The sequence below is a fragment of the Dipodomys merriami genome, unplaced genomic scaffold (assembly GCF_024711535.1).
Source record: "Dipodomys merriami isolate MVZ:Mamm:240054 unplaced genomic scaffold, mDipMer1.0.p SCAF_7, whole genome shotgun sequence".
NCBI lineage: Eukaryota > Metazoa > Chordata > Mammalia > Rodentia > Heteromyidae > Dipodomys > Dipodomys merriami.
The window spans coordinates 16,765,137-16,784,190 of NW_027206290.1; the positions used below are offsets into that span (position 1 = coordinate 16,765,137).

General features: G+C 49.1%; 1 protein-coding gene across 1 annotated transcript in view; it reads right to left on the reverse strand.

The window, feature by feature from the left end:
- Positions 1-2,164: 2,164 nt before the first annotated feature.
- Positions 2,165-19,054, reverse strand: part of Ankrd35 (ankyrin repeat domain 35) — a 30,116-nt gene continuing 13,226 nt past the window's right edge. Inside the window, exons 5-14 of the mRNA XM_070007568.1 lie at positions 18,183-18,240; positions 17,938-18,008; positions 16,524-16,630; positions 15,281-15,465; positions 14,539-14,576; positions 12,563-14,437; positions 5,960-6,049; positions 5,130-5,195; positions 3,188-3,293; positions 2,165-2,359 (exon numbers count right to left, since the gene is read on the reverse strand). Of these exons, the coding sequence (XP_069863669.1) occupies positions 3,231-3,293; positions 5,130-5,195; positions 5,960-6,049; positions 12,563-14,437; positions 14,539-14,576; positions 15,281-15,465; positions 16,524-16,630; positions 17,938-18,008; positions 18,183-18,240 (2,553 nt within the window). The 3' untranslated portion in view covers positions 2,165-2,359; positions 3,188-3,230. The remainder of the gene's footprint in view (positions 2,360-3,187; positions 3,294-5,129; positions 5,196-5,959; positions 6,050-12,562; positions 14,438-14,538; positions 14,577-15,280; positions 15,466-16,523; positions 16,631-17,937; positions 18,009-18,182; positions 18,241-19,054) is intronic.

The window sequence follows — 19,054 nt, forward strand, 5'->3', positions numbered from 1 at the left end:
GGCTCAGTTTCCACCAGCTCAAGAGTGAGCAGAAGTGCTGGCTTCCATCCCTAAAGCTGTATTCTGACTCACACGTGTGTTTAGGAAAATGATCTCCCCCTCTCTGGACCCTTCTTACTGCAGTTTCCTCTTTCTTCCCACACCAGATATAATGAGAAACGTAACAGTCCTTTGTCATTTTTTGCTAACAAAGAGAACAGAAAGAGCCGGGTACAGGTGGCTCACGCTTGTAACCCTTGCTGCTCAGAAGGCTGAGATCTGAGGATCGTGGTTCAAAGCCAGCCCAGGCAGGAAAGGTCTGTGAGCTGCATCTCCAATTAGCCACAAAAACCAGGTGGAGTTGTGGCTCAAGTGGTAGAGCACAAGCCTTAAACAAGCTAAGGAACAATGCTCAGGGCTTGAACCCTGAGTTCAAGCCCTAGTAACAGCACAAAATAAAATAGAGAGCAGGAAGGAAAAGATAGGTTCTGCTCCCCTTCATAGAAATGACTTCTCCCCTTCTCCATCAATCCCTCTTCTCTCCATTGTCTCAGCCTTAAAGCAATCTTGTGCCCAGCCATACAACACCCAAGCTGGTTGATACCTTCTTTAGGATCTGATTTACACCTCTCAGTTGGTCTTTTCTGCCTTCAGCCAAACTCTGGAGGCCTGGTTAGCCTGTCTTCCATCTCAGCCTCTCCTCAGTCTTCTCAGCCCTGTCAGCTTCCCCGACAAAGCTGGTCAGCCTGACTCAATGTAACCCAGCAGAGGGCGGGTTGAAAGAAGGAATGGGGTTTTGAGTGACAGCCACCAGAGACCCTGATTTTGGAAGAACTTCACCTAGCTGGCTTTCTGAAGGAGGGGCAGGAAGGGGTGGAGACAGGGGCAGTAAGGGGTGGAGACAGGGGCAGTGACTGAGAGATGTGGTCTTTTAGTTCCTAAAAGAAAGCAAGGACAAGGTATGGCTTCTTCCTCCTATTCTCAAGAACCAGACTTTTCAGGCTTCTCTGCACATAAGACCCTGACTATCTGGAAGAAATTTCCCTTTAAGAAAAAGCCCATGTAAGGCAGCCATCCTAGGTCGGTCCTTAATTCCATAGGACTATCACCTAAGGTGTCCAACTAAACTGCAGTCTAGCTGGGCACAGGTGGTTCATGCCTGTAGTCCTAACTGCTTTAGAAGCTAAGATCACAGGATCTTTGTTCAAAGCCAGCCAGGGCAGGAAAGTCCATGAGACTCTTACCTCCAATGAACCACCAAAAAGCCAAAAGTAGAGATGTGGCTCAAGTGGTAAAAGCTCGGATAATGTTCAGGGCCTGAACTGGCACAAATGGGCACCAGAAAAAAAATTAATATACAGAAAGCATGGATTCAGGAGGAAGAGGGAGTTGGGTACCGATAAGTGGTAATTAAAGGGATTGAGCCAAGCACCTGCAGCACATGCCTGTAATCCTGGCAACTCAAGAGGCTGAGACTTGAGTCCAAGAGGCTCTTTTACTTGCCATCAAAAGGCCAGAACTTGAGCTGTGTCTCAAGTAGTAAAGCACCAGCCTTGAGCAAAAAGCTTAGGGACAGAGCCCAGGCCCTGAGATCAAGCCCCAGTACCAACACACATATAAAACGTGAGCCCTAATGTAAACTATATGCTCTGGGTGATGGTCGTGTTCTTAAATCCATCAATATATCATATGGACTATTCTGGTGAGGGTCATGGATAAGGAGTATGTGTATATATGGGGATGGAATACACTGGAAATCTCAGTATAGAGAAATTTCAAAATTGAGATAGGGAAAGCAGATTCTCTGCTCATCTTTGCTATCAACCTAAAAGTGGTCTAAAATAAACTTTTAAAATTCTTATTGTATATATACATGTGTGTGTGTGTGTGTGTGTGTGTGTATATATGTGTGTGTGTGTGTATATATATATATACATATACATATATATTCTATCACTTGAACCACACTTTCATTTGTAGCATTTTGCTGGTTAATTGGCAATAAGAGTTTCATAGACTTTTCTGTCTGGGACAGTTTCGAACTAGGATCCTCAGATCTCTGCTTCTTGAGTAGCTAGGATTACAGGCTTGAGCTCTATTTTTAGAAAGGAAAAGCGAAGGAACCAGACTTCCTCCCCACCCCCACACTTTAGACAGAACACACAGTGACACGCAGGACCGTCCTGCCTTCTGCTTTATTCCCATAGAACTGCTTTTCATCCACACCTCTGGTTCCATCCGTATGGATGTAGAATCCAGACCATCAGGTCTGGGGTCCATGGATCAAGTGAAACCACCACCCCTAGCCCCCACCAAATGTCCACAATCCCCACTCGCCACAGCTTGAGGAGCGTGTGTCAGCCAGGGGCGCTCTGATTGCCTGAAAGAAAGAAGTTGACAGTAAAATGCACAAACCTTCATTTCCACTGTCTTCTCGCCTATGTCAACACACCAGCAAGGACCCTCATCTTTCTAGACTGAGGAAGAGAACCAGATGCAAAGGGTCTAGGGGGGAAGACCATTCTGTAAGTAGTCATTCTGATGCAAGGCACTCTGAGCCAGGCTGCCAAGAAAACAACTTATCCGGACTCCAGAAGACTCATCTCCAGTTAACCAGCAAAAAACTAGAAGTGGAAGTATGCCTCAAGTGGTAGAGAGGCAGTCTTGAGCAGAAAAAACTAAGCAAGAGCACAAGACCCTGTGTTCAAGCCTTAGTGCACACACACATCATCACCCACAGACTCACTTATTTAAGGATTCAACTCAACTCAGTGATTTTCCCATACTCCCCAACTGACCTCACCTTAGATGCTCTAAGCCATGACTCTCCAGTGTCACCCACCATTAGAAGTAGGTGTGTGTGTGTGTGTGTGTGTGTGCGCGCACACGCACGCACGCGCCAATCCCAAGGCTTGAACTCAGGGCCTGGGCTCTGTCCCTTATTTTTTTTCTCCTCATGGTTGGTGCTCTACCACTTGAGCCACAGTTCTGCTTCTGGCTTATTTGGTGGTTAATTGAAGATAAGAGTCTTCATGGACTTTCCTGCCCAGACTGACTTTGAACCATGATCTTCAGATCTCATTCTTCTGAGCAGTTAGATTTACAAGTGTGAGCCACTTGTGTCTGGCTAAAAAGGGCACTCTATACCTTTCTACAAGCGTCCTTTCCCAAGCCTTCCCCCCAAGCTCCCTCCTTCATTACAACTCACAGCACAGAACAGCTACATCGTCTGAAGGTGCCCAAGGAGGCCATCACTGCTCCTGCACACTGAGGATCCGAAGTAGGATATTGTACACATTCTGTTCCATGTAGCCCTAGAGGCAACAGAAAAGACACAGAAGAAGATAAAGAATATAAAATGAGAGCCAGCATCGGTGTGGCTCACACCTATAGTCCTAGCTACTCAAGAGGCTGAGATCTGAGGATCATGGTTGAAAATCAGCTTCTGCAGGAATGTCTGTGAGATTCTTATCTTCAATTAACCAGCAAAAAACCAGAAGTGGAGGTGTGCCTCAAGTGGTAGAGTGCCAGACTTGAGCAAAAAATTAAGAGACAGTGCAGTGCCCATGCTCTGATTTCAAGCCCCAGTACTGTTATGTACACACACACACACACACACACACACACACACACACACACACACACACACACACACGGGGGGGGGGGGAGACAGATTCTGTGACATAAAACACTATTCACTACTTATTCTCACTTATCATTTTAGCAAATTTTGTTTGATTTATTGGTGTGCTGAGGATAGAACCCAGGACTTCACATATACTAGGTGCAAGTCCTCGACCACTAAGCTATTTCCCAAGCTCTCACTTATTACTAATTTTTTCTTGGTTGTTTTCCTATCTTTACTCTGTGTGTGTGTGTGTGTGTGTGTGTGTGTGCTTGCACGCGCACACACATGCACACCAATACTGGGATTTGAATTCAGGACCTAACACTTTTTTGTTGTTGTGGTAGTGGTCGTAGGGCCTGAACTCTGGCCTGAGTGCTGTCCCTGAGCTCTTCAGCTCAAGGCTAGCACTCTACCACTTGAGCCACAGTGCCACTTCTAGCTTTTTCTGCTTGTGCGGTGCTAAGGAATGGAACCCAGGGCCTCGTGCATGCAAGGCAAGCGCTCTACCACTGAGCCCCTTCCCAGCCCCGACCTCACACTCTTGATTGGCTTCTTCACTTAAGGCTGTTGCTCTGTCACTTGAGACACACTTCCACTTTCAGTTTTTTTGCTAGCTAATTGGAGATAATAGTCTCACAGTCTTTCCTGCTGAAGCTGGCTTTGTACCTTGATCCTCAGATCTCGGCCTCGTGAGTAGCCAGATTACAGGCGTGAGCCACCAGCTCCAAGCTTGGCTTTAAACCTTGATCCTCGGATCTCAGTCTGGAGTAGCTGGAGTGAGCTGCCTGCATCTGGCTACAGTGCTTACTTTTCAAGATTGCAAGGGCCACAAATGGAACACAGCTGCTGTTCCACTCTTTGCCCTTAAAGAACCAAGCCACCCATCTTTTCTTCCAACTCTTAGTGGTAGCCTTTGGGGCTACCACTGGCTCAGGAAGAAACTAAGAAAGTTGAAGGGACAGGAAGAGTTGTTATGATGGGCCAGAGAATTGAAAAGGAGGCACAAACATCTCTCCCTACTTTCACACTCATGCCCAGCCTCTCTGCATCTACCAATGATATCCAGAGACCTGGAACTGACCCGCATGGATAAAAAAGAAAAGGCAAAAAGCTGGAAGTGCAGCTGTGGCTCAAATGATAGGGTGCTATCCTGGAGCAAAAAAGCTCAGAGACAGCACCCAGGCTCTGAGTTCAAGCCCAAGACTGGCATAGAAGAAAAGAGAAAAGAAAAGAAAAGAAAAAGAGGGGCTGGGAATGTGGCTTACTGGTTGAGTGCTTGCCTAGCATGCATGAAGCCCTGGGTTCGATTCCTCAGTCCCACATAGAAAAAGCTGGAAGTAGTGCTGTGGCTCAAGTGGTAAAGTGCTAGCTTTGAGCAAAAGAAATCTTAGGGACAGTGCCCAAGCCCTGAGTTCAAGCCCCAGACTGGTTAAAAAAAAAAAAAAGAAAGAAAAAAGAAAAGATAATCCCCTTTCCTCTCTGAATCTCTATGTCCCCCAAACCTGGCCAGGACTGTGCTGACCTGGGCCGCATTCAGCAGGTGATTCCTGTAAGTGGAGATGATCTCCTCGTGGTTTTTCTGGGAATCCTGAAAGAGAAAGAGAGAGAGAGGGAGAATATGAAAGTTACATAAAGGTATATGCTTACCCTCCCCATACTCACCAAGCATAAAGAACAGGAAGGTATATGTTTTGTCTTGTTTGTGCCAGTGCTGAGGCTTGAACTCAGGACCTGTGGCATTTGTCCCTTAGCTTTGTCTGCTAAAGGCAGGCACTCTACCACTTGAGCAACCTCTACTTCTTGGAGATAAGAGTATCATGGGGCTGGGCACTGGTGGCTCAATACCTGTAATCCTAGCTACTCAGGAGGCTGAGATCTGAGGATCGCAGTCCAAAGCCAGCCAGGGCAGGAAAGTCTATGAGACTCTTATCTCCAATTAACCATCAGAAAACTGGAAGTGGTACTGTGGCTCAAGTGGTAGAGCACTTGCCTTGAGCTGAAGAGCTGAGGGACAAGGACCAGGCCCAGAGTTCAAGCTCCACAGCCGACCAAAAAAAAAAAAAAAAAGTATCATGGACTTTCTTGCCCAGGCTGGCTTGGAACTGCAATCCTCAGATCTTAGCCTCCTGAGTAGCTAGATTGCAAGCATGAGCTGCGAGCACCCAGGTAGAAGCAAGAAGTTGAAGTGGTGACTTTATTAACCAGTCTCCCATGGTCCATCACTGGTTCAGACTGGACCTCACTGGTTAGGCCTCTTGTTCCTCACAGAATGTCTCCCACTTATTCATCACATCTACCCTCCTCTCTACCCATGTCCATCTCCCACCCCCCATACCCTAGGTCACACCATACCTGCAGCTGAAGGGTAAGGCGAGCATTTTCTCCCCGGACTGCTAGGACCTCCTCGGAAAGCTGCTCCAGCTTCTTCAACAATTCCTTGATCTGAGGCCAAAAAGAAACACGAGATCAGTGAAACCCAGTCTTCCCTGCCACCAATACCACTCATGGGCAAAGACAGCTTCCTTTTATTAGGTATTTAATGCGATATTAGCCAGGTGGGGTTTTTGTTTGTTTGCCAGTCCTAGGGCCTGAACTCAGGGCCTGGGCACTGTCCCTGAGCTTTTTTTTTTTGGGGGGGGGGGGAGGGGTCCAGTCGTGGGGCCTGAACTCTGGGCCTGGGCGCTGTCCCTCAGCTCTTCAGCTCAAGGCTAGCACTCTACTGCTTGAGCCACAGTCCCACTTCCGGCTTTTTTTTTTGCTTATGTGGTGCTGAGGAATCAAACTCAGGGCCTCATGCATGCAAGGCAAGCGCTCTAACCACTGAGTCACCTTCCCAGCCCTGTGCCTGAGCTTCTTTTGCTCAAGGCTAGACCTCTACCACTTGAGGCACAGCGCCACTTCTGGCTTTTTCTGCTTATATGGTACTGCGGAATGGAACCCAGGGCTTCATACATGCTAGACAAGCATTCTACCACTAAGCCACATTCCCAGCCCTAGCCAGGTATTTTTGCACACATCTGGTGTAAACCAGCATTTTTTCTGAGAACAATACTAAAGGAAATATTAGCCATAGTTTGTAAGTCGGGAGCCTAAGTTTAGTAATTTGTCCAAAGCATACAACTTAGAAGAAGGAAAATCATCATTTGAATCAAGTTGTCTTTGACTCCACAGTGCACACTATGAATTCAGTACTGCATCCTAACCACCCTTCTGGCTGCTGACAGTGATGGAGATAAGGGGCAATCGCTGGTTAATTGGAGATAAGAGTCTTTTGGATTTATTAGCCCTGCCTGGCTTTGAACCTTGATCGTCACATCTCAGCCTCCTGAAGAGCTAGGATTATAGGCATGAGCCACCAGTGCCTGGCTCATTTGTTGTTGTTTTTCGTCAGTTGAACTGGGGGCCTGGGCACTATCTCTGAGTTCTTTTGCCCAAGGCTAGCGCTCTATCACTTTGAGCCACAGCAGCACTTCCTGTTTTTGAGTAGTTAATTGGAAATAAGAGTCTCTCAGGGACTTTTCAGCCCTAGCTAGCTTTGAACCTCGATCCTCAGATCTCAGCCTCCCAAGTAGCTAGGGTTACAGGCATGTGCCATTGGTGCCTGGCTTTTTTTTTTAATCTAGAAAAGATTCCTTGTTTATTTGCTTCTCTTTACATTTTTATTTCTTAGACTGTAAAAAGAAAGGGGAATGACAGGCTAAGCAAATGTATTGTTAATACGGACAGATACTGTGACAGTGCAAGTTTACACCATAGCTGAACACAGCAAGATTCAATGAGGACCGACACTGGTTATAACTCAGTTACAAAACAACAAAAAATGATGGTGCTTAGGGGCGATACAACTTTGTTGTTGGGGTATATGGCTCACTGTGCAAACAAGTACCTGAAGACATCACAGCACTCAGTAGCTCATGCTAGAATAACGTGGCAATAAAGAAATGTTGCTATTCTAGAAAATGTAGGTAACGGAAATACTAGATTTTCTTTTGTGATACTGAGGCTATTTTCTTTTTTTCCTTTTTTTTTTTTTGGTCCGATGGGCCTGGGCGCTGTCCCTCAGCCCTTCAGCTCAAGGCTAGCACTCTACCACTTGAGCCACAGTGCCACTTCTGGCTTTTTTTTCTGCTTATGTGGTGCTGAGGAATTGAACCCAGGGCCTCATGCATGCAAGGCAAGCACTCTACCACTGAGCCACCTTCCCAGCCCGTGAGGCTACTTTCATACACAGCTATAACTGTCTTTATTTCTGAAAGTCCTATCTGAAACATAACCTTGTTCTTATAAATCTGAAAAGTGCTATTATCTTACCTATTTCTTCCTAAAGAAATATTTTGTAACAATATTTGAAAACTGAGGCGTCGCCTTGGTTCATGCCTTTAGTCTTCACAAGCCTGAGAACAGAGGATCCTGTTTGAAGCCAGCCAAGGCAGACAAATCTGAAAGACTGATATCTCCAGTAGGCACCAAAAAGCCAGATATGGAGCTGTGGCTCATGTAGTAGAGTGCCAACCTTGAGTGAAAGAGCTAAGGGACAGCCCCAAGGCACTGAGTTCAAAACAACAGAAAACCAAAACAAACACAAAACATGGAAAGAGCACATTCTTTTGACAATTCTTTTTTTTTTTTTTTTTTTTGCCAGTCATAGTGCCTGAACTCTGGGCCTGGGCACTGTCCTTCAGCTCTTCAGCTCAAGGCTAGCGCTCTACCACTTGAGCCACAGCACCACTTCCAGCTTTTTCTGCTTATGTGGTGCTGAGGAATCGAACCCAGGGCCTCATGCATGCAAGGCAAGCACTCTACCACTGAGCCACCTTCCCAGCCCCGAGAGCACATTCTTAACTATACTACATATTCTTTTTTCACTTGTATTTTTTTTTAAGTCTCATCTACTTATTCAAAAGGACAGAAATTCCTGGTTTTCTAATTAGGCCCACTCCATACTGATTTCCATTTTAGATAACATGTCTTCTGTGTGTATGCATTCTATATTAGGCAAAATGTATGGTTTTTAATATATTTTAATCATTTCATTTAATTTTTTTGGGGGGGTCCGGTCATGGGGCCTGAACTCTGGGCCTGGGCACCGTCCCTCAGCTCTTCAGCTCAAGGCGAGCGCTCTACCACTTTGAGCCACAGCGCCACTTCTGGCTTTTTGCTTATGTCGTGCTGAGGAATCGAACCCAGGACCTCATGCATGCAAGGCAAGCGCTCTACCACTGAGCCACCTTCCCAGCCAATCATTTAATATATTTTAATCATTCAGTCTTGTGTACCAGTTTTAGGAAGTTCAAAATCATTTCACAGGTTAAATTTATTTGTAAGTTGATTGTTTAGAACTTATAAAATATGTAGAAAGGGCTGGGAAGGTGGCTCAGTGGTAGAGTGTTTTGCCTCGCATGCATGAAGCCCTGGGTTCGCTTCCTCAGCACCACATATGCAGAAAAAGCTGGAAGTGACATTGTGGCTCAAGTGGTAGAGCACTAGCCTTGAGCTAAAGAGCTGAAGGACAGTGCTCAGGCCCAGAGTTCAGGCCCCATGACCTACCAAAAAAAAAAAAGACAAGAAGAAAAGAAGGGACAGTGATAGATAGGAGATTGGTGGAACATATTGTAAATGTGTGTCAAAATGTAACAATGAAATCCCCCTCTGTAGGGGCTGGGAAGATGGCTCAGTGGTAGAGTGCTTGCCTTGCATGCCTGAGGCCCTGGGTTCAATTCCTCAGCACCACATAAGCAAAAAGATAAAAAAGCCGGAAGTGGCTCTGTGGCTCAAGTGGTAGAGTGCTCTCGCCTTGAGCTGAAGAGCTGAGGGACAGCGCCCAGGCCCAGAGTTCAGGCCCCACGACTGGACCAAAAAAAAAAGAAATCCCCTTCTGTAGAGCTAATATAAGCTAATAAAAGCAAAGACAAGAATTTGCCAGGCATTAGTGGCTCATGCCTGTAATTCTAGCTACTCAGGAGGCTGAGATAGGAAGATCAAGGCTCAAAGCCAGCCCAAGCAAGAAAGTCTGTGACACTCTTAGCTCCAATTAGCCACCAAAAAGCCAGAAGTGGAGCTGTAGTTCAAATGGTAGAGCACTAGCCTTGAGTAAAACAAGCTTAGGGAGCTGGGCACTGGTGGCTCACGCCTGTAATCCTAGCTACTCAGGAGGCTGAGATCTGAGGATCGCGGTTCAAAGCCAGCCCGGGCAGGAGAGACCATGAGACTCCTATCTCCAATAAACCACCAGAAAACCGGAAGTGGCGCTGTAGCTCAAGTGGTAGAGTGCTCACCTTGAGCTGAAGAGCTGAGGGACAGCGCCCAGGCCCAGAGTTCAAGCCCCACGACCGACAAAAAAAAAAAGCTTAGGGACAGTGTCTAAACACCAAGTTCAAGCCCTAAGACTGTACCCAAAAAAACTATATATATATATATATATATATATATATATATATATAATATTTCTCATAGAAACATGTCCAGTTAAGTCACTATCAAGTGAGAATTATAGAAAGCAGTGGTTATCTGAGTGATGGGACTCATACCTGAAACCCTAGCTACTCAGGAAGCTGGGATCTGGAGATTCAAAGCTAGTCGGAACAAAAACATCCAAATAACCAGTAGAAAGCACAACTAGCGCTATGGTTCAAGCAGTAGCACATCAACTTATCAGTGAGTCAACTTCCACACCCCAGTTCCAATCCCATTTAACAACAGAAAACATTAGTATCTAAATCTTTTCTGTTGTTTTTCCTTTACTTTGGTCTGTCTTTCCAATGGAAATCACTCACAGAGCCCATTCTAAAAGAGAGGGTAGAAGAGAACTATAACTGTGTCTACTTAACCTCATCAGACCATGAGCCATCTCAGAAGGTCAGCTGAGCCATAGCAACACATGACACCAGTAAGCTGGGCACTGGTGGCTCACACCAGTAATCCTAGCTACTCAGGAGGCTGAGATCTGAGGATCACGATTTAAAGCCAGCACATGCAGGAAAGTCCATGAGACTCTTATCTCCAATAAAGCACCAGAAAACCAAAAGTGGCACTGTGGCTCAAAGTGGTAGAGCACTAGTCTTGAGCAGAAAAGCTCAGAGACAGCTCACAGGCCCTGAGTTCAAGCTCCATGACTAAAAAGAAAGAAAGAAAGAAAAGAAAAAGACACCATTAGGCCTCTTGCCAGGCTGAAATGGTATGAGCCCTGGTGCTCCATTGGTAGGTGAGAGCCTGCTCACCTCTCGTTCCTCTCTCCCTCCTTTCCCTCTTCTCTCCCTCCCTCTTTCTGAGGATAGAGTAGAGAAAATGAGGCATGGTAAACACCAGCCAGGAATTCAGAAACCTATGCTGTATTTAATGAGTTGTTCTATGGGAAACACAGAAGTGCTATCTTCTTTGCTTTAACCCTTACACTCCTTCATTAACTGCAGTATTAGTGAAAGGAAAAAGAAAAGCATCTACATCTGATCTTGCCTGCTGGACCAAAAGAGTATGCTCTGAAAACTGAGCAACAGCAACATAAATAAAGACATGTATCAAGCCCAGTGCGGTGGCTCACACTTGTAATCCTAGCTACTCAAGAAGCTACAATCTGAGGATCACAGTTTGAAGCCAGCCCCAGCAAAAAAGCCCATGAGATTCTTAACTCCAATCAACTACCAAAAAGCCACAAGTGGCGCTGTGGCCCAAGAGTGCTAGTCTTGAACAAAAGAAGTTCAGAGATAGTGCCCAAGCCCTGAGTTCAAGCCCCAGGACCAGCACAAAGAAAGGAAGAAAAAAAGAGGGGGGTGGGGAGGGAAGGAAGGAAGGACATGTATCCTGAAAAAGCAAATACTTGGGAAATGACTCCTTCTGGCACAAAGTACTTATCTCAAGGATGGACATCTGTCTTGAAATATGTATGACAGAATGCACCCTTTCTTTGGAGGGATGCCCAAACATAATGATCAAACTTCAATGAGAGGGCTGGGAATGTGGCTTAGCGGTAGAGTGCTTGTCTAGCATGCATGAAGGCCTGGGTTCCATTCCTCAGTACTACATACACAGAAAAGGCTGCAAGTAGAGCTGTGGCTCAAGTGGTAGAGTACTAGCCTTGAGCAAAAGAAGCTGAGGGACAGTACCCAGGCCCTGAGTTCAAGCCCCAGGACTAGCAGAAAAGTTCAATGAGCAGCACCAGTCCTGAGCCCAAGTGGAGCACCAAGAGTGATTCAATGTGTCAAGTTTGAGGACAAAAAAAACACAAAACACTTATCCTAGAACAATTTTAACTCAAACCTTTCCATTTGTTAAATACACCCCTGATGTCAAACAGCTCGGGGTGCCTGCCCCCCCCCCTTTTTTTTGGTTGGTCATAAGGCATGCTGTCCCTCAGCTCTTCAGCTCAAGGGTAGCGCTCCACCACTTTGGGCCACAGCGCCACCTCTGGTTTTCTGGTGGTTCATTGGAGATAAGAGTCTCACGGACTTTCCTGCCCGGGCTGGCTTTGAACCATGATCCTCAGATCTCAGCCTCCTGAGTAGCTAGGATGACAGGCGTGAGCCTTGGGCGCCCAGCTCGGGGTGTCTCTCTTTGAGCACCCACACTTCCGTTCTGCTTGCTTGCTTACTCCATGGTTTTCTTACCATTGTGACTTGGCTGGAAATTCGTATTTGGCTAAAACCCTGAGTGCAGGGTCCCTAGTTCCGGAGAGAACCTTCACGAACCCTCACCTGGAACCGGTGACCCTCTCTCCCTTTGTCCCTCTAGCTCCCTCCTTTCCTTCCTTCCTTCCTCTCTCCCTCCCTTCCTTCCCCTCCCTTCCCTCTCTCCAGCCTTTCCTCCCTATCCCCCTCCTCCTCCCTTTCCCGGTTCCTCAGTTTCCCCTCCAGCTCGCAAGCGATTGCAGCCGAGTGGAGCGTGGAAGCCGCGAAGCCCAGGCGCACCCCATCCGCCGCTCCTCCGAGCACCAGGTGGAAGGGCTGGGGGGGGGGTTCCCACCTTGGCCTCCTTGTCCCGGGCGGCGGCGGCGAGGCGCTCGGTCCGGTCGTTCAGGCGCCAGGCGCGGTGCTCCAGGGCCTCGGCGCGACCCCGCTCGGCCGCCGCCGCTGCGTCCCGCCGCCGCCGCAGCTCCGCGCCCGCCGCGCGGTGCGGTTCCGGCGCCGCGTGCAGCTCGGGGCCCCGCGTCTGCGCCTGCGCCTGCGCCGCCGGCGCCTCCCGCGCCTGCTCGTGCCGCCGCAGGCTGGCCGCCTCGCGCGCCCGCAGCTCCGCCACCTCCTCCGTGGCCTGGTAGAGCAGCTGTTTCAGCTTCGCCATCTCCTGGCTCTTGGCGCCCATGGTGGCCTGCACGGCGCGCAGCTCCGCCTCCAGCGCCCCCAGGTCCCGCTCCAGGGCGGCCACCTGTGGGGACGCGGCCGGATCCCCGCGCGGGGACGTCGAGCCCCGCAGTCGCTGGTTCTCCTCCTCCAGCCGGGCCACCGCCCCCTGGGCCTGGCGGAGCCGGTCCACCAGGGCGCGAACGCACCCCTGGAGCTCCTCCAGGGCTTCGGCTCCCCCCCGGCGGCCCGCCAGGTCGGCGGGCAGACAGTCCCACAGCGCGCGGACGCCGCCGCTGTGCGAGGCCAGGCGCTGGCGCAGCTTCTCCGCGGCCTCCTTCTCCGCGGCCAGCTCGTCGGCCAGCAGCCCCACGCTGCGCCGCAGCTGCTGCAGCTGGACCTGCGCCTCGGGCCGGGGCACGAACTCCCTCTGGAGCCTCAGGCCCAGCGCCTGCAGCTCCCCCTGCAGCCGCTGCCGCTCGCGACCCAGCTCCCCCAACTCCTCCAGCAGGTGGCTGTTGCTCCTCCTCAGCGCCGACACCTCCTTCTCCAGCAGTCCCTTCGCCCCTCCGGGGCTCTGTTCCTTTCCTGGAGCCCCCTGAGGCTCTCCCCGGGCCCAGGGAACCCTTGGCTTCTCTTTAGAGGTTTCCTGGCCCTCTGGGTGGGCCTGTCCCGGGCCCGCGATCTCCGTTTTCCCCTGCAGTCCCGCCTTGGCTTGATCCAGCCTCACCAGCACGCGCTCTAAACGGGCCTCCATCTTCTCCCAGGCGGCGGCTGCAGCCTCAGCCCGGGGCGTCCCTAGGGCGCCCTCCAGGATGGGTCTGGAGAGAGCCCCTCTGGCCGTGTCCTTGTCTCTCCACACTGCAGCCAGCTCCTCTCTGAGCTGTAGCAGTAGCTGGTTCGTGGCGGCTGTGCCTGCTGCTACTTCTTCCACCGGGCCTGCCGGTTCCACCCCCAGGGCCTGCGGCCTCTCCTGCGGGGAAGCACAGAGCTGGTCCTTGTGATCAGGGCCAAGGGTCTGCCTCCCATGGCTGGTCAGTGGCTGTCCTGTGTCCTTCCGTGGGATTTGGGATGGCCCCTCTTCCTCCCTGGACGTTCCATGGACTCCTCGCTGGATGTCTGCTGAGCCAGGCTCCTCCAGCTTAGGACCTAACGATGACTTCACTGTAGTCCTCTGCTGCTGCCTCTTCAGCTCTTGTATATGTTCCACCAGCAGATCCAGAGGACAGCCCTGCTCCATACCGTCCCCTCCAGGCCGGAAACTAGAGCCCTGCTCTCCTGGAGCTCCAGGCTCTTGGACTAGGAGTCGCCCTAGCTCCTGTACCTGCTCTCGAATCTGGTTTTCCAGGCCCAAGTAAGCTGTAGCTTGAGCCTTACACTCTTCTGTCTTTAGTACCAACTCCCGCTCCAACTGAGACACTTTCTTCTGCTCCTCTTCATATTTTAGCCGCCACTCTGCTGAGCACTGGTCTTCCTCCTCCTCTTCCTCCTGCTCCTTCTCAGGCTCTGCTTTCCATGGGATGGTGGGTGGAAAACCCATCTGGAGCTCAGATGGAGAGGCCTAGATCAAAACCACAACAGCCAAGTGAGGGCAGGAAGGAGGACCTCCAAGGACGGCCCCAGTAAACGTGGGGAGGGTCAGAGACAAAAAGAGGGAGGTACCTGGGATGCAAGATCTGGATGTTGAACCAGCTTCTGACCTATAAAGAAAAGACATAGCAAATAAGAGAAAAGATAGGTCTGTGTGCTTTGATTGCACACCGATCGTGTGTGTATGTGTGTGCACATGTGCCAGTACTGGAGCTCAAACTCAGGGCCTCCTCCCTCTCTCTCTCTCTCTCTCTCTCTCTCTCTCTCTCTCTCTCTCTCTCTCTCTCTCTCTCTCTCTCTCTCTCATCAGTTGTGGGGCTTGAATTCAGAGCCTGGGTGCTGACCCTGAGCTCTTGCTCAAGGCTAGAGCTCTATCACTTTGAGCCACAGATCCACTTCTGGTTTTTGAGTAGTTAATTAGCGATGAGAGTCTCATGGACTTTCCTGCTCAAGCTGGAATCAAACCATGATTCTCAGATCTCAGCCTCCTGAGTATCTAGGATTACAGGCACCAACACCCAGCTCTTACAGATTTTTTTATTTTTTTGGCCCGTCCTGGGGCTTGAACTCAGGGCCTGAGGACTGCTATCCCTGAACTTCTTTTGCTCAAGGCTAGCACTCTATCACTTGAGCCATAGCACCACTTCTGGCTTTTTCTGTGTATGTGGTACTGAGGAATGGAACCCAGGGCTTTATGCATGCTAAGTAAGCACTCTACCACTGAGCCACCTTCCCAGCCCCAGATTCTTTTTTTTTTTTTTAAACAGATGTCATGCTTCTCCTTTGATAGAGTGTATGAAATGCTTGGATTTACCTCCTCGCCGCCGCCGGTTCAAGGCCTGCCTCAACAGCCCGCACAAGGCCTTGTCTTGTGTTTGCAGAGCGTAATACAGAGCATTGTGGCCCAGGCTGTCCACCGCCCCTGCATCTGCTCCATGGCTCAGGAGAAGTTCCGCCACCTCCGCGCTGCCTTTCTCACAGGCCAGGATCAGAGCTGACCTGAGCGTAGAGATCAATGTGAGTATAGGCTTTCCCTTGCAGAAGCCAGGAGTCCTGGTTCCAGAAATGCCATTCACAGAAGCAGCTCTCACTCAACAAGGTCAGGACAGTAAGTCTATCACCAATCAAAAACAGCATTACCACAGATCATGCTGGATGCTGGTGGTTCATGCTTGTAATCCAAGGTATTCAGGAGGCTAAGATCTGAGGATCACCTTTAGAAGATGGCCAGGCAGAAAAGTTAAGGAGACTCTTATCTCCAATAAACCAGCCAAAGGCTAGAAGTGATTGGTGGCTCATGCCTATAATCTTAGCTTCTTAAGAGGCTGAGATCTGAGGATCAGCAAAAAGTTGGAAGTGGAGCTGTATCTCAAATGGTAGAGTACTAACTTTAGTGAGAGAACCAAGGGACAGCATCCAGGCCTTGGGTTCATGTCCCAAGACTAGCGCAAAAACAAAAACAAGGGCCAACTAAAAGGACTCCTACGATTAAGTTTCTGCATAAATTTGTTTTTTTAAGACAAAGTCTCTGTGTAGCCCAGGCTAGCTTTGAACTCAAATCTGACTCAGCCTCTCAGGGTTGGGATTACAAAACGGCACTACCACACCTGGCTTCTGCATAAATTTTTCATTGATAGGGGAAGAAAAAGAAAAGGATCCCAGAACTCAGTGATTTTTCCTGGCACTCTTGCTTGGCTACACCAGGTTTTGCCTGTCTGGAGCAAGAAGTACTATTATCCAAAACTTGTGCCCAATAAAATACCCTTTGTAATCCCTCTTCCCCAAAAGAGATGCCATTGTTTAGAAGACAGCTTGAAAACAAGGAAATTAAGCCAGTGATCCCGTGACAGGTCTGTTCCATCTCTGGGATGGTCTACCGGAAGCCATTCGTGGCAGCAGACCAGGTTCTTCTGAGTCATCCCTGGGCTGGCGGGAGGATCCCATGACAGAGACCTGTCTGCCCTCTTCCTATACACACACACATACACACACACACAGCACCCTCTGGCTCCATTGTGGGTCTGGACACAAGTGGGGGACGGGGTGGGATGTCTTACTTGTCATCCTTGTCCGTGATGTTGACTCGCGCGCCCCTCTGCAGCAGCTGGGAGCAGATCGCTGCATGGCCTCCCAGCGATGCGATCATCAGAGGTGTGCGGCCATCCTACACAGATCATGGGAAGAAGGAGGGTCACTTGGAGCCAGAAAGAGCTAGGGACTTGGCACAATCCTACCAAGCCCCCTCCTGATTTCAAGAAAAAAAAGGAAGAAAGAAAAGGAAGCAAGCAAGCAAGCAAGCTCAGATCCTATACGTAAGATTACAAGCTCTCTAAAAGACTAGGTTTAATTCTTCAGGAGAAGGGGGGGACAAAATACAGGAGGTAGGCTAGGAATATGGCTCAGTAGTAGAGTGCTTGCCTAGTACACATGAAGGCCCAGGTTTGATTCCTTAGTACCACAAACACAGAAAAAGCTGGAAGTAGCACTTGGTTCAAGTGGTAGAGTGCTAGCCTTGAGCAAAAGCAGCTCAGGGACAGTGCTCAGGCCCTGAGTTCAAGCCCCAGGACTGGCAAATAATAATAATAATACACCAGCTGGGAAGGTGGCTCAGTGTAGAGTGCTTGCCTTGCATGCATGAGGCCTTGGGTTCGATTCCTCAGCACCACATACACAAAAAAAGCAGGAAGTTCCATTGTGGCTCAAGTGGTAGAGCGCTAGCCTTGAACTAAAGAGCTGAGGGACAGAGTTCAGGTCCCACAACCAACAACAACAACAACAAAAGAAAACAATACAGGAGGTAGCTCATGCCTAGCTACTCAGGAGGCTGAAAGCTGAGGATTGAGATGGGAAGCCAGCTCAGGCAGGAAAGTCCATAAAACTCTTATCTCCAATTAATCACCAAAAAGCCAGACATAGAGCTGTAGCTCAAGCAGTAGAGTGCTAGCTGTGAGCAAAGAAAGCTCAGGTATAGCGGTCAGGCCCTGAGTTCAAGCACCAGCACTGGCAAAAAGAAAAAAAAAGGAAGTGGTGCTGTGGTACAGTGGTAGAGCATTAGTCTTGAGCTGAAGAGCTCAGGGACAGTGCCTAAGCCCAGAGTTCAAGCCCCATGACCAACCAAAAAAAAAGAAAAAAGAAAAGAAAGTGGTTGTAGTTATAGGCAATAAGATTTGACCAAAAGGACTTCTCTCATCCTCCATAAAAGAGCTGACAACCAGCAGGGGCACCAGTGCCTCAGGCCTCTAATCCTTGTGATCCTTGTAATCCAAGGATCACAGTTTGAAGCCAGTCCAATAAATCAGCAAAAAAGTTAAAGGATGATGCTTAGATCCTGAGATCAAGCCCCAGTACCCTCACTAAAAGAAAAAAGAAAAACAGCTGATAATCATTTGTCAGTCACAAGCATTTATTTAATGCCTGCTCTATGCAGATATCATGCTTGATACCGCTCCCATTCGTCCATCAGTTACTCACATTATCCAATACATCCAAGAAGGCTTCATGGTCACACAACAGGAGGACACTCGAGGCACAGCCAGAGGAGGCTGGGGAAGGGTGAAGGAGAAGAATGAAAGCCACCTGGCCCATAAACATGCCCCAACATCCCCTCCTGCCAGTTCAGTGGTTTGCGCTGGCTGCCCTTCCCACAAAGGTTGCTTTCCCCCTTCCTTCTCTCCCCCTCCTTCCTTCCAGCCCCACCCCACTGACCAGGCACACACCTGCCCAGTGCAGTGGACTGCGGTTCTCCATATCCACCGCATCTTCATTAGCACCATGCTGCAAAGAGCCACAAAAGGAAGCAACGTGGAGTTTAGTGTGAAGGTCCTCATCCAGTACCCCTGCTGGCTTGTCAGCTTCCATGGTGAAAGAGGTAGGGCCCTAGTGGCTCCTGCCTGTAGTCCTAGCTACTCAGGAGACTGAGATCTAAAGACCGAAGTTCAGAGCTAACCCAGGCAGGAAAATCCCTGAGACTCTTATTTCCAATTAACTATCCAAAAAGCTGGAAATTGAGCTGTGGCTTAAGTGGTAGAGCACTAGCCTTGAGCACAAAAGCTCAAGGACAGTGCAGAAGGGCTGTGGTTCTTTATTATCTGTTTGATTTGGGGTGTTTTCTTTGTGTGTCTGTGTGTGCTGGGGATTGAACTCAGAGTTTTAGGCATGCTGGGCAAGTGCTTTACTAGGCTATATCCCAGCATGGGCCTCACTGTCTCATTTGGCTTTTTTACTCAGTGCTGCCACGCTACTACTTGAGCCACAGCTCTACTTCTGGCTTTTTTATGATTAATTGGAGATAAAAGTCTCATAGACCTTTCTGCCCAGGCTGGCTTTGAACTGTGATCTTTCCATCTCAGCCTCCTGAATAGCTAGGATTATAGGCATCAGCCACCAGAGCCTGGCTAGGATTGTGGTTTGGGGGGAGCCAGACTACTGGGTAAGCCTGGTCCATTCCTGGCAGACGATAGGTATACTTGAATTTCAGCCTTGGTTCCTAAACCTAGAGTGTAAGACAAAAATCAAAGAATAAACGAGTTAGGTGGAAATGACACCTGACTCCATGGCTGGTACTGTAGGCTTCTCAGGGTATTTGTGA